This window comes from Rhodnius prolixus, unplaced genomic scaffold (genome assembly GCF_049639745.1).
Source record: "Rhodnius prolixus isolate KJV_2025 unplaced genomic scaffold, Rpr scaffold_9, whole genome shotgun sequence".
Classification (NCBI taxonomy): Eukaryota; Metazoa; Arthropoda; class Insecta; order Hemiptera; family Reduviidae; genus Rhodnius; species Rhodnius prolixus.
Window position 1 is genome coordinate 23,234,636 of NW_027411604.1, and position 16,324 is coordinate 23,250,959.

At 36.3% G+C, this 16,324-nt stretch overlaps 1 protein-coding gene across 1 annotated transcript in view; it reads left to right on the forward strand.

The window, feature by feature from the left end:
• Window positions 1–297: 297 nt before the first annotated feature.
• LOC141454485 (uncharacterized) overlaps window positions 298–16,324 on the forward strand; it is a 125,532-nt gene continuing 109,505 nt past the window's right edge. The window contains exon 1 of the mRNA XM_074128747.1: window positions 298–724. Coding sequence (XP_073984848.1) covers window positions 691–724 — 34 coding nt within the window. The 5' untranslated portion in view covers window positions 298–690. The remainder of the gene's footprint in view (window positions 725–16,324) is intronic.

Sequence of the window (16,324 nt, forward strand, 5' to 3'; positions counted from 1 at the left end):
AACGTTTAAATGAGGTTTCCAATAAAGTTGGTGAATCTCATTTAAAAGTCATTATTTTAAAAACATTTTCTTTTATTTTATTTTTCCTTTTAAAGTTGAAACTTTTAAGAGCACAATCCAACATTATTTAAAAGAAGTAAAATAAAATAAAATACAAATTAAAAACAAAAAAAAACTAGAACTTAATTATACACCAAGTAATTATAAACAACGTTACAGTATTGGTCGGTTTACTAGTGTAGTGGGGATGTATGAGTACCCCCACCAGTTTAGACTGTTTGTTAGTGGGCTAGGGTTCTGCCCAACCAAGCAAACTAGTATTCTGTACTAATGTTATGTACCAGTCCTGACTTTGGACATAAACCGGCAATAGTTTCCCAATGATAATAGCTTTTTTAATATCACATACTGTGTTACTACATATAAACAACTGTAGATAATATTTTATTAAAAAAAAAAGATAGTAAAAATAACTTGGTATCTGAAATAGTTTTTATCTTTGGCTAATTTTTGTTTATGTTTAACATTAAAATAAAAACGCAAGATATTTTTTTTTTAATGGAAGTTAATCGATATTAATTGATTTTTATTAGTGTTCTGTGAACTTTTTTGGTTTTGTTTGTAGTTTTATTTGAGAGGAAATAATCTCAAATTTCTTTTTAATTTTATAAACGATCTAATTGGTGTAAAATGTCAACAGGATCCGGCTATTTCAGAAGTATAGGTAAGAGATTTCATTTATTACTATAATTGTTCCCTACTCGTTTTCTTCCCACTTCTGTTCAAAAATTAAATCAATAAACAAACTAATAATCCTTATAAAATATAAATACAGCATAGTCTAGCTGGTATTAATTGTTTTCTCTTTGCGTAGAGAAAGTAATGAATTAAAAATAGTAAATCGTTTCTACTGTAACCGGATCGTTATCATTTTAAAAAGTTTATCAATTTTTACCATTAATAAATAGGACAGAAATTCAAACGTGAGAAAGAAAAAAAAATACAAAATATTTATAATTGAGGAAGTAATAAATGATAAAAATGAAAAATATAAATTAAAAAGCGACTAATAATAAAAAATTATTAAACTTACCTATACAGGTAAAACAATTCTATTGGAAAAGAAAATACCAACGATGTTACTTGTCTGAACCGCCAGGACTGACTAGATATGGGTACAAAACCGAATTATCTTTTTACTCTGTATAATAGTTATCGTGCTATTTGTAATGATAACACGGCAGTATATATAGTTATATACATATATATGGACCAGGGTAATCTAACTATTATAATATAACCTTATCTTCTTTTAGATACCCAAACAAAATAACCTGACAGAATTATAAACATGTTACCTTTTCTAATATTGATTTTTTTCCTTTTCTTAACAAATCGCAAGAAATATTAGGTACGTTATTATTCTATTGGTGTTTATTATTATTATTTTTTAATTTGTGTAATAAAGTCCAAATCTATTTTAATTTAAATATTTAGCAACTTTCTATTTTCATATAATTTGGGCGGTATCTGCTTATGAAGACAAGCTTTTTTTAAATGATTCTTAAAGAATTTTAGATGGTACAGCTTAAAATATATAACTCAACTTAATACTGCTTCAATTGAATTGGAACACTATTATCATCAGCCACAATCTTTGCAAAAACTGTAAAAAAAAAAAAATGGGTCCTCGAGGTTCAAGTGATTAGATGAAAGTATTTTTGTCTGGTTCTCAGTAGTGGAAAAATTCTTCTAGCTAAGTAAAAACGTTGTGCAGACGCTTTGAAAAGATTGATAACCATTTGGCCAGAGGTCTTCTTCGGAATCCAACTTAATCAATTTTTGGGAGGCGTTATGTGAAACGGATGGGCGGACATTGCGATCGGACACCCTTTTTTGTTGGCAATGGCGTCTGTTGTGTCGATTTCATGCCTTATACCTTCCTGGATCGATGAGTTCCTCCGGTTATTTTTTTTTTTTTAAAGATGAAACCATTCGCCGACCGTCATACTGTAGCCATGACATTTTTGCAAGAGTTCTGATGGTGCTTTTGCCTAAATGCTCCTCAGTCGTCTTGTACTATTCACGTACAGGATCCACATTTAGTAAGTCAATTCGGTCCAAAAAAAAGATGCCTTTTTTGTTGCACAAACATAGTCAAGAACAAAAACCTTCAAACCTTCTCAACTTTTCAGTTGAGACACCCATTTTTTGGAGATTAAAGTGCACTTTAAAACGCTTAAAAATGCAGTGCGCTAGCGTCTATTTGTTGAACAGACAGATATTTCTGCAACAAACGTTTTCTTTCAACACTTCTGTTGCATCAAACATCATTTAATATTAACGATTTGTGCCATCTTAACAGCGCTTTTGTCCTAGTCAGAACACATTAAAGTAAATCGTCCGTAATTGCTATAGTTAATAGGGAAGAAAAGTTGCTAAAGACATCCTATCATCAACACGGCTTTATATATTTTATTCAGAAAAATTCTTTGAGAAGTACATGCTAGCAGTTCTAGTGCACAACTCGATTAACTCCATAAAACCAAAAATAAATGTGGAGAAATGCGATGAAATAATGTACATTGTTCTCTTAAAATCCCTATTTATATTATAAATTCAAATAAATTTACCGTTATCATGCAAGCGGCCGCTACTGAATTCGAGTTGAATTATTGCAACGATTTACGCCAGAGCACAGAGTTAAACAAAATGGCTTTTGAAAAAAATGATTAGTTATTAAATGACCTCAAAATTTTTTGCCATTTAATGGTGTTAATCCTTTATAATTTGGGAAATTTATAACAAATACAAAAAGCTCATGAATGAACCAATTGCTTTGTGCAATGAACGGCACCAAAATATTTACTCGTTCTTTCGCTTCATAACAATCTAATTCTAAAAGAAATCGGTCACAATCCATGCAAATATTAATAAGAAATATTGTAGAATCTGTTCAGTTTCAGAGTACTCTAATTTAGATAAGAACTCGAGCTACATTTGATCCGATAAATAGACAAAAAATCATTCTCGACATTTATGTTCTCGCGCAGCTACCAAAACTAACCCAAATTATTATCATTCAAAATAAATATGAAAACTATTTAAACAAATTTAAGGAATCAATTGAGCTATTTGTGGGTTTTAAAAAATAACCGATATTATAGAATAAATACAATATCTTATCAAATAATGAAAAATATAAAAAAAGCTGACTGTTCTTTGAAAAAAAAAAGAAATTCATGACAAATAAAATGAATCATTAGATGTTTTTGAGTAATTCTAGGATTCATTGTCATTGTCTTGATCGTTCGCTAGAAATATTTTAGGTTTTATTATATCTTATCTTCAGCGGTTTTTGACTAGAATGATACAACTCTTGCGGAGCAACCGCGAAGTTAGCTTTAGTTGGCCATTCAACGCAAAGAAATCTTGATTGGATAAGAGTGGTGAAGAAGTTGATACATATTCTTTGCTATTCGCTACTAATTACTGGTAAAATGTAACTACTAGCTGGAAATAGCTGAACGTTTTAGCGATTGCCGCAACTGATCTGATTGAAAATAAGGACGAACTATAGCTTCTTTCTTCTTGTACCGTACTTCGCAGGATAATTTGCCTCAATTTTTGGGGCAATTTAAAAAAAAAATTAAGGACTAACTTGAAAAGAGAGTCATAATGAACAAAAGTTTAGTGACTATCTTGCCACAATACTTTTTGGCTATGTCTAAGATTGTAGTTGAACTACGGGAGGCACTATTTATATTTTGAGCCTAATAATAAAAAAACAGTAATTTGTCATTGAAAGTGACTTTATTATTTTTCAAAATATTCTCCTTTATGATCTATACACTTCTGCACGCGTTCGAACCACTTGTCAAAGCATTTTTTCCATTCCGCTTGAGACACCTCCAAAACATGGTTTTTGAATGCATCAACGGCTTCTTCTGCCGACGAAAATCGTTGTCCACGTAATTTATTCTCGTCGTTCGGAAACAAAAAGAAGTCATTTGGTGCCAAATCAGGACTGTACGGAGGATGACCATTAATTCGATTTTTGGAGTGCTCAAATAGTCGGCTGTTAGACGAGATGTGTGTGACAGCTGGCATTGTCTTGATGAAGAATGATCCGACGGCGCTTGTATGTTTTCCTTATTTCATCGAAGACTTCCGGCAAACAAATGGTTGTGTACCATTCAGAATTGACCGTTCTACGTTCCTCTAAAGGCACTGTTGCCACATGACCAGTTTTTCCGACAAAACAGGCGACCATTTCGTTTCGAAGTGCTTCGAGCGCGAACAACTTTTGTTGGATTTGGTACATCTTGAAACACCCATACAGTCGACTGCTATTTAGTTTCCGGCTCATACGCATATATCCATGATTCGTCACCTGTTACAATCTTATACACGTCTTTTGAAGCATCGCCATTGTATTTCTTAAGCATTTGTTTGCACCAATCGACACGAGCGTCTTTTTGAGATTTTGTCAGATTATGTAGGTTCCAACGAGAACAAACCTTTTTCATGGATAAATGGCTCCGTTTTAGAGTGGCACTGGGGGGAATTTTTTTTATGGCAGTGATTTCTCACGGAAACCCTTAATGCCAAGTAAAGAGCATCCTGCAAGTCCTTGTGTCCATTATCTTGAGTAGGATGATACTTCACCCGAGTTTGGTCAGACGACAGAAAAGGATTTATGACGTAGCGAAAGTCAAAGAAATAACCCTTATTTACTAATTTACAATAAATTTGAATTATAGACAAATATTTCACTTATTTTTTATTATTACTATTGAAGGATTCGATTTATAGTTAAAATCGATTTTGAAGGAAATTTTGTAACCGCAAGTATCCCTGAATTCAATGTACAGTTCACTTCCTCGAAAATGGCTTCTTGCTTTTTGTGCAAACTTCGTAATGATTGGGTGATAATCTTCTCTTGATAGTTTATATTTCAGTGTAATGTACAGTATTTACAAAACTATAATGTTGGCGAGAATTAATTTAGGCCAAATTACAACTAAAACTACTACATCTTCACTGAATCAAATCAAATTGTACTGGACAATGAGAAATTAGATCGACAATATTTATCACTTCATCGGTATTTGTCTAATTTAAATAAAATTCCGTTTAAGATATTTAAAAAACGTGCACGGTAAAGTAAAGATGAATCTAGTCCAGTGAAGGCGAACCTTTTGAGCTCGGTGTGTCAAAATTTTGAAAAAACGAAACATAATTTTCGTGGCGTGTCCCACATCAGAAATATTTATAATTTTTTTAAATTAATTATTTGTTTAATGCAATATAAAATACAAAAACCAAAATTATGAAACCAGTGGTTTACATTTAGAGACTTGTTTTACATATTTTATTGACACTTAACATAGAAAATCAAGTAATATATATACGAGGGTCGTTTGAAAAGTCCGTGCAAAAATAAAAACTACTTAATTTTTTGGGGTAAACCCTTTTTTATTTTTCAACATAGTCTCCTTTTAGGCTTATACACTTCGTCCAACGCTGCTCTAGTTTGTTGATCCCTTCCGAATAATAGGATTTGTCCAAAGCTGAAAAATAGCCATTCGTTTCGGCAATCACCTCCTCGTTTGAATAAAATCTTTTTCCCGCCAGCCATTTCTTCATATTGGAGAACAAATAGTAGTCCGAGGGAGCCAAGTCTGGAGAATAGGGGGGATGTGAAACGAGTTGGAACCCTATTTCCATTAATTTTGCGACCACAACTGCTGAGGTGTGAGCTGGTGCGTTGTCGTGATGGAAAAGGACTTTTTTGTGGGCCAATCGTGGGCGTTTTTCTTGCAGCTCGGTTTTCAAACGGTCCAATAACGATGAATAATATGCACCTGTAATAGTTTTACCCTTTTCCAGATAGTCGATGAGGATTATTCCTTGCGAATCCCAAAAGACAGTCGCCATAATCTTTCCGGCCGAAGGAACGGTCTTCGCCTTTTTTTGGCGCAGATTCCCCCTTGGTAACCCATTGTTTAGATTGTTCTTTGGTCTCAGGAGTGTAGTGATGTATCCATGTTTCATCCACAGTGACGAAACGACGCTTAAAGTCCTGCGGATTCTTCTGGAACAGCTGCAAACCGTCCTTGCAACACTTCACACGATTTCGTTTTTGGTCAAGCGTGAGCAATCGCGGCACCCATCTTGCGGATAGCTTTGTCATGTCCAAATGTTGATGCAAAATATTATCTACCCGTTCATTCGAGATGCCCACAGCACTAGCAATCTCACGCACCTTCACTCTTCTGTCATCCATCACCATATCATGGATTTTATCAATGATTTCTGGAGTAGTAACCTCAACAGGGCATCCAGAACGTTCAGCGTCACTTGTGCCCATATGGCCACTCCGAAAATTTTGAAACCACTTATAAACTGTTCTAATCGAAGGTGCAGAGTCACCATAATGTTTATCAAGCTTCTCTTTAGTCTCCTGAGGCGTTTTGCCTTTCCATAAAGTAGTGTTTAATCAACACGCGAAATTCTTTTTCGTCCATTTTTTGAAAATCACTCGACTTCCTCGATTCAAACGAATGCCAAACACAAAGAAATAGACCGATCTGGCTGAAACTTGGTGTGTGTTCTTCCAAGAGATGCTACTAACTAAACATAACCTCGATACGCGCCAGTAGTGCTATCTCTCTGACTTTGCACGGACTTTTCAAACGACCCTCGTACTTGGGTACATTTCAAAGCCAAGCAAGCGTCACTGACTTCATCTATTAACCGATTCCATTTGTTTGTCTTAATATTATTTGAATTATGAAATTTTTTATCTTTGAAGATGCGTGTCACCAAAAATGAGCTCAGCACTGACACGCGTGACTTAGGTTCACCATCACTGATCTAGGACCTACTTGAATTGAATAGACTAAAAGACTAGTCTAGTTTGATTAATTGTAAAATTGCCTGGAATTATACGTATTTTTTTTTTTAATTACAAGAGTTTAATTACTTAGTCTAAGTCTAACTATTTCTAATTATTTTATTGGCGCCCGGAGCTTTTTTCAGTGCACTGCCGGCCTCCGGACAGTGTTCTCTCGTAAGAAGTGAGCACAGTGAGCTATAAGAAGCTCCTAGGAAGAGAAAATTTAAGGGTCAGCAGCTGGACTCGAACCTGGGACCTCCGCGTGGGAGTCCAGTACGCTAACCGCATAGCTAATCCCTTCCCTTATCATTATTATTATTCTGAGATTGAAAAATATTAATGAATAAGGATAGCAAGTCTTATGGATGTTTACACCTGATTTCTACTTCCGTTTTGAACACGAGAGATCAACACAGTCTATGGCCAGTAAATATTATGAATTACCCTTCACTTCTAATAGATGTTTTGAAGTGTTTGATGAAGAGATATACTTATGTTTTAACACTTCATGATGGAATAAGTGCTACAAAATTTTGAAATACATCTTTCAAGTTTCTTAAAATAAACTGCTAGATATTTTTTATTTCTAAACCGTTTAACTGCACTTCTCCACAGAGCAAATTCATTTGCGTCGGCCGCAAGTACTAAAGGAATTATCTTGAGACTCGGTTAGGCCCAGTATATCCATCCAGCGGTGCTTACTAGATCTTATCTCTAAAAAACGCTCGACTCTGCAGTCTATCTATTTTTCAATTTTTAAATTTGTTTTCTTTGAACATGGAAATGATCAGGTCGGGATTATCAGTTGTTATGTTCTGTCCAAGTTTGTATATTACAATTTTGAAGCACAGAAATTTTTATATGGCGGCTATATTTAGAATAATTGGAATTAAAAGTTTGTGTAGTTTTTTTTAAAGTTCACTGCCACCTGTATAAATTTGATACTTTATTATTTATTTATTTTTATTTACCTGGCTTCTACACTATAAAATTATTCGTATAGCAGTGCTCCTTTAAGGCTTACTAGATTTTAATGAAAAGCATCTGATCAAATAGTCTTTCAGACTAAACCTTTTTATAATTCTAATGCGTAGACATATTTTGGAATTTTGGTAGAACGTAGAGATATTATTAACCATTTACTATTTTTGGACAAAAGGATTGGACAAAATACGCCATCTAACTTCACTTTTGGGCTTCTACATCTACCCCCAACAGCAACTGACCCAGTCTGAACAACCTTATACTCTCAAATCGAGGTACCTGCTTAAGCGGAAACAGCCTAGGCTTCTCCACCATCTATAGCGTCCAAAATCCAAACTTCTTATGCTTTAAACAATCCGTTATAAGATGGCTTAGTACCTCCTCCATCTTAGACAATCTGCTGATAGGATCGGAGGTTGTGAGCAATTTTGTAGAGGTTTCTGCTTGAAATTTCTAGTGAGGAGGCGCCACCAGGTGCCTGTGATCTGAGTCATCAGCATCTCATTAACAGTTTTGGTTTGGCTGCGAATCAATATTTCGGACTGTCAACAGTCTACAGAGCTCTCAATTCAGCTGGTTCGTGATCTAAGTGGAAGTGTGGCTTCCAATTTGGCCAGCTAGTCCACCGCTTCGTTACCCGCAATCCCCGTATAACCCGAAAATCTGACTAGAAGAACCTCTTCAACAGTTACCACCTCTTCCAGACCACTTAGAACAAACAAACACCAGTCTGTAACTGAAATGACACGAATTTTAGAGCTTTCAAAGTAGCCTGAATGACCGAATCCATTTTACCACAGTGTTCCGAATGCATACACATGCCAAAACACACCACCAGAGTCACCATTGGTGATGACTCTGGGTACCGATATTGCAAGAATCTTGCTAAATTCTGAATACCATGCTAACTTGCTTAGTTTTACAGCAGTAACTTCTCAAAATGAATGTTTTACTGCAACTACATATCTCATTCACAGTAGCTACCCAGATGTGTTTAGATCTCCACAATTAGCCTCTTCTATAGTAAAGATCTTTCCAATTGTTCGCCATTTAGGGAAACCCAATAGAATGTTAGCATCAATAAACATACCATCTAGCCACCTCAGGTCTTCCAAATTTTCCGAGATTCGTTCTTTTATTTTCAGTTCTAGCGCAGGACTAGACAACAATGTATAAAAGACGAAGTTTAATTGATAGGTTTAGGAATTCGAGCCTAATACTTCGATTAGGTTTCCTAGACTAACATCAATTTCAATCAATCTGCGCATTGTGATGATCAAAACAACGCATGAACCCTTTTCTTGCATCTGAATGACCTATATCGTGGACTTCACAAAGAAAATCAATTCTAAAACTGGTACTTCGTTTTATGAGCGTTAAAAAGAGTAAAAAAAAAAAATACAAGATATAGGAGAATACTACGAGAATTAAGCGGTACAATATCCCTCTATACGATGTTTAGCGTAGTTTATATTGTTATCTGATCTTGTTTACATATAACATTACATTTAATATGACCAGTTTTAGCACGTGGCTATATGTTTATACCAAACAATAACAGTCATTTTACTGGTAAAGTTTCAGATGAAGTGAATCATCTTGGCAGTATATTCACTAAAAACTAACCTCTCTCTAAACTAACTAATGTTCCGAGAAAAGCCAATAAAGTATTCCCTTCTAATTCTAGAATTTAGTTGAACCAAAAAAAATATTGTTGCAAATAATTTCTTCAGCTGACGTAAGTAAAAATGCAGTTTTGCACTTTTAGAATTAATGATAGAAGTGAGGATAAATCTTAACTATTAATTATTGGCCAACTTATCGACAAATCAGTTGTACTTTGTTTTCTTTCGGAGATACATTTTTTATATCTAAATTAGTTTCCTCGTATTATATAAGATTTCGGAAGATGATAAAAGGCAATTTAGTCAATTTCAATAAAAGAACTAACGAAATCTACAAACGAAAAATTACTTAATTTTAAAAGTAAATGGCAGCTATTATTAAGAAATATCTTCATGGACAAATTAGTAGAACTATTGATATTGCATTACTAGAATCGTACTAGTATTATCCAAGACATTTTATCGCAGAACGAGAAGAAGACTATCTTTGATAACGCAGTCTCTATTATCTACTTGAAAATTTCGTGTTAAAATAGATTTACTAGAGAGTTACTGAGATTTCAGTAAATAAAGGATCGAACTAAGTGGATAATCAGTATCGATTAACGAGAGAACATTGTCCGGAGGCCGGCAGTGCACTGGAAAAAGCTCCGGGCGCTAATAACCTCAGCTGTTGATGCGCCAAAAAAAAAAAAAAAAAAAAAATCAGTATCGATATGAGCGTAGTAAAGCGAGCTCTATTTGCTGCAAATATTTTTTTCTTTTTCCGCTTTCTTTAAGTCCAACTACCAAATTAAGTGAAGTGGACGGAGGCGACTAGCAAACAATACTTTACTATAAAGTTCTCATATTAAACATTAAATAAAATCCAAGGCCTAAAGACCGGGAATCGAATCCAGTACCACACAATACGAGGTGGGGCTATTAAATAGCGAGACTGATACTGCTACAGAAGAACTATCGCATGCATGCGCCAAATCCTAACGACCGACAGCTGTGCAACGTAAAGCCTTCTGTAATGGGTTCAGATGAGAGAGAGAGAGAGATGTTGGTTGTGGATGTTGATGGATAAAATACACTTTTAGTATCGGTATAAGACTTTATGTATTTATATGACTGACTGCCAAGGACTCTATACTTTACACTACAAGAACAGAACAGACTGACTGACGTGGCTAAACGATGTGTACAACTGAAGTGTAAGACTTTGAACTCTCGAGCTGAATATCGAACTGAATTGAATCTCTAATTGAATCTGAATATGATTATCATCTTTGACTTTCCTCTTGTTCTTATATACCTTCGCCGAGCCTCCCTTCTCTGTGTGCCAAGGGGGGCTGACTCTCTCCCTCTGGCTAGAGTGGATGAGTGGTGGGGTTTCACTACCCCTACGCTAGAGTGGATGAGTTGTGGGGGGTTCACTACCGCAACAGTATAGGTACGTGGTAGATCTTCGTAAGCTCAACGCTATCACCACCAACGAAATCTATCCGCTACCTGACATACAGCACATCCTATCCACACTACACAATACACGTTACTACACAGCCTTGGACATCAGCGGTGCCTTTCACGGTATCCTCCTTGACGAACAAAGCAAGGAAAAAACATCTTTTGTCACCAACTTTGGCACATATCAATTCAGAGTTCTTCCCTTCGGACTAAAGACGGCCCCTACCTCGTATCAAAGATTCATCGATAAAGTTATGTCGGGTTATACCGGTGACCTTTGTCATACCTTTATTGATGACATCTTGGTATTTCACGGACAGACATTCGACGAACACCTCGACTCACTGACAAAAGTGCTGTCGCGTCTTCAAGCCGCCAACTTATGCGTAGACCTAGGTAAATGCCAATTCTTCAAAAACACTTGTAAATATCTAGGCTATGTCATAGGTTGGGATGGTATTCGACCAGATGAGGAAAAGCTTAAGGCTGTAAAAGACTACCCAGTGCCACGAAAATTAAAAGACGTCAGAGCATTCCTAGGCTTCGTAGGTTTCTACAGACGATTCATCCCGAGGTTCTCGGAGATCGCTAAGCCACTTTCCGATTTTACAAAAACAGGCGTTAAATTCATTTGGTCGTCAAACACACAACAGGCATTCGACGCCTTGAAAAATGCATTAATATCACCCCCGGTATTGGCATACCCAGACTTTCAAAAAGAATTTATTTTGACTACTGATGCCAGCAACATCGGTATCTCAGCTATTTTGAGCCAACAAATTGATGGCAGCGAAAAACCAATCGCGTTTGCATCCAGAGTACTAAGCGACACAGAAGCGAAATACTGTACAACAGAAAGGGAGTTATTAGCAATCATGTTTGGATGTAAAACGTACAGATACAAATTATACGGTTACAAATTTAAAATAATCACCGACCATTCTGCCTTGCAATGGCTCAAAAATATAAAGGATAGCCATAACAAGCTATTCAGGTGGAGTATGAAGTTGGCCGAGTTCGACTTCTATATCGAACACCGCTCCGGAAAGAATATTGCGCATGCCGACGCACTCAGCCGCTATATTGGTTGCGTAAACACAGACAACGACGAATATTATCCTACCATCGACACACTAGACATATTACACACACAACAAACTGATACAGAGTGCCAAAAACTCCTTCACACACCGCATTATTCTTTTGATGAACACGGCCTCATCATACACACGACAGACAACCTCACACTTGTACCACTAAACTTACGAAACACCATCTTACGCTCTTTTCACGACTACCCACTATCAGGACACTATGGCAATCACAAAACATATGAACGTATTAAACTATACTTCACTTGGCCCAACATCTCCAAGGACGTTCAAGAGTACGTTCAGTCTTGCCATAGTTGTGCCACACACAAATCACACATACCACACAAACCTCCACTAGGTGATTTCCAGGAGCCCACAAACGTTTTCAGAGCGTTATCAATTGACGTCGTCGGCCCCCTGGAAATCTCCACCAACACTACCACTAACGAGGAATATAAATATATCTTGACAGTCATCTGCCAATACTCTCGCTTTCTCGAAATGTTTCCGATGACAGATCAGAAAGCCGAGACTATTGCGCGGATACTCGTCAACGAAATATTCACTCGTTATGGCACACCGAAATACCTACTGACTGACGTGGCTAAACGATGTGTACAACTGAAGTGTAAGACTTTGAACTCTCGAGCTGAATATCGAACTGAATTGAATCTCTAATTGAATCTGAATATGATTATCATCTTTGACTTTCCTCTTGTTCTTATATACCTTCGCCGAGCCTCCCTTCTCTGTGTGCCAAGGGGGGCTGACTCTCTCCCTCTGGCTAGAGTGGATGAGTGGTGGGGTTTCACTACCCCTACGCTAGAGTGGATGAGTTGTGGGGGGTTCACTACCCCTACGTTAGAGTGGATGAGTTGTGGGGGGTTCACTACCCCTACACTTCTCTTTCGATTGCAGCGTCTCATGTGCTTGTAGAGAAATCTGTCTGACCAGAACCTTCGTTTGTGTAAGAGGTGTTAGTTTTGTTTTGCCGAAAACATGATACTACGCATGTAGTAGTGCAACGAATTGTCGTGAAATTTCACATGAAACTGGGTAAAACCGCTACTGAAACTTATCTTTTATTAAAAGAAGTTTATGGCGATGAATGTTAATCACGTGCGCGAGTTTCTGAGTGGTTCAAGCGTTTCTAAGATGGCCGAGAAGACGTCGGAGATGATGACCGCCCGGGTCGCCCTTCCACGTCCAAAACGGATGAAAATATCGATTATAATTAATAAACATTACTACCGTGAGGCGCTTGCTCAACTCCGTGAAAGAGTAATGAAAAAAAACAACCCGATTTGTGGAAGAACAAGTCACGGGGTTCTCCATCAAGACAACGCGCCGGCTCACACTGCATTGTCTTGTCAAGACGTTTCTAGCCAAGTACAATATCCCAGTTTTAGGCCATCCGCCATATTCACCTGACCTGACCCCCATGTGACTGTTATCTGTTCCCCCAAAGTCAAATCTACATTAAAAGGAACACGATTTCAGTCCGTTGAAGCTGTGAAAGAAAAAGCGGCACGCGTCAAGCAGGAGATCACAGAAAAAGACTTCCAGCACTGTTTCGAACAATAGTAAATTCGCATGGAGCGTTGCAGGGATAGGGGAGGGGTGTATATTGAAGGTGATAATAACTAAATATGTAAAAAAAAATAAAATGTTTTACAGCAATAGTCTCGTTATTTAATAAGCCACACCTCGTACATATTAACTTTACAGATCTCGCCTCTAACCGCTCGGCTACTGTGTGCGTAACATTTAAATGTATAATTAGCTATTTATTGTTAATTTAAGAAGCTTTAAGCTTCTATAAAAATTAATCAAATTTCAATAAATGCAAAAACTAAGCATTAAAATAAAAACATAATAATTATCTTCGTACACACGCAATAAACGGCATAGAAGTAATTAATTAGTTGGGTCTGTAACCCAATAAAACGAAGTTGCCTTAAAAGATGGACCAAACTGATTTGTATATTTAGTACAAAGAGAATCAAAAAAATGGCTTGTCATCCGATGGTTAAACAAAATATATATGAAGGAGTAGCAAGAAAACAGTCCGTCTCATTATTTAAATTTTATTGCCCAGAGTTTGCCAGATAAGAGGCGAAATTCCCGTTCAGAAAATATTGCTTTCTTAACTGTTTATACTTTTACCATATGCACTATTGTATTTGCTGATTTTTAGCTAACCATATATTATTTATTATTTATTTTTATTTTAATTTTGTTTTTAATTAAATTTTAACCAGTTAAGCGTGTATGAGGTGTATACACGTCAAACCAAATCTCTGTTACGGTGCGTTCGACGTGTATACTCGTCGAGAAAAATATAAAATTGCCATTAACAACAAAACCTCGAAATTTTAATAAAATTCAATAAGAATTTTATTTGGTGGGATGTTTCCTTTATCTTAGCAATAGAACTGCCAAAGGGGTGGAGGGAGTCAGCCAGATGATAAGTGGTTGGTACATGTTTGGTCTCCGCAATAGAGATTGGGGAATTACGCACACAAATAGAAGCTCTCAACTAGTGCTGCACGAGACGAGACAAATCTCGGTCTCGGTACCGAGACCGAGACGAGACTTGAGCAACCGAGATCGAGACATGATATAAATCTCGGTCTCGTCTCGGTTTTTCAAATATTAATTTTTAGCTACAAAATTATAAAATTGTGTTCTTTATTAATAAATAATCATTACGGGTATTGAATTAATTATTAAAAGTTACGATTTTATTATATATGATCAATATTACTACATCTATTTGACTTCGAATTACATAAGTAAAGTAAGCAAAGTAAAGTAATCGCCTATTTTTTCAGGCGGGGCTTTACGTCCAACTACCAATTAGGTGTCGCGGACGGAGGCGACTAGCAAACTTACTTTACTGTAAATTTCTTCTACTAATCATTAAATAAAATCCAAGGCCTAAGACCGGGAATCGAACCCAGTACCACAATACTCATTAGCTTCGCAGGTCTCGCACTATTTTCGTTTTTAAGATACTCTTTGCCTGAGCATTGATACATAAAAGAGCTTTTACTGAATCAGAAGTTAAAGAAGATCTTCTATTGGTCATTATCATCGCAGCTTGCGAAAATAATCTTTCCGATGGCACTGAAGTTGCACAGATACTAAAAATATCTTTCGCCATTCTAGACAAATTTTTGAAGGAATTCTCAAGTGTTTTCCACCATTCTAAAATGTCAACGTCTACTGGTGCTTGGTCTAATTTGGTATAATTAATTATTTCTGTCCTCCACTCTTCGGTGATATTTGCTGATTTTTGAGCAAATGGTGCAAAAATATTGATGTAGTCGTCGTCGTCGTCAAAAGGTGAATCATCAGATTCTTTATCTTCACCAACATCCATAACTAATGGAGCGGGAAGTTTGTTGGGAGGTGTATTTTTTGTTTCACGAATCGACTTGTTATAGGAGGCAGATATGTTATTTGGGTCTTTCATTTGGCGCGTTTTCAACATCTTTTTGAAATTATATAATGATATATAACAGTAATAGTAATATATGATGCATTGAAGTGTAAGTAGTTGTCTTCTTTTACACACAGTTTCATTACCAATATATAAATTAAAATAATTATTTGAAAATAATAACATTTTTTGAAAAGATTATTAATAGCAAACCACTTTTAATACTTAAACAAAAATTCAAAAAAACTGAGACCGAGACCGAGATCGAGACTGCATAAAGTCTCGCCTCGTCTCGGTCTCGTGCAGCACTACTCTCAACCCTTGTGCAATGCCCGTTTTTACCTTAGATAGAGGTTCAGATCTCAGTACGTGCATGATTTCATTTTGCACAGAATTAAAAGCTCTTTTTTCTTCCTTGTAAAAGCTCTTGCGCCCCCCTAGTTAACTAGAGCAATGCACACGTGAAACGGTGCAAGATTTTTGAATGAGCACAGAATGCTCTGTAATCTCAAGCGCCAGGAGATTACAGAAAAAGTGCTTGCAGCGACTATTATGACGTTGTAAACTTTTGGTTGTTTTGCCCTGCGTTCGACGTGTTTACGACGTCATCGTCCTATTTTTAATTCTGCACACTGTAGGGGGGGGGGGAATTTTAAAACTAAATTCCACGCTTAACTGGTTAACAGAATACCTTTAATTTTAACAGTGTATAAAAACAAAATATCATTGTTAATAAGTGCAAGCCCCGAAGATGACCTAGTTCCTAGGCACAAAGATTGGCTAAAAATTAATAAAAAATTACGATTGAAATTAGCAACAAATC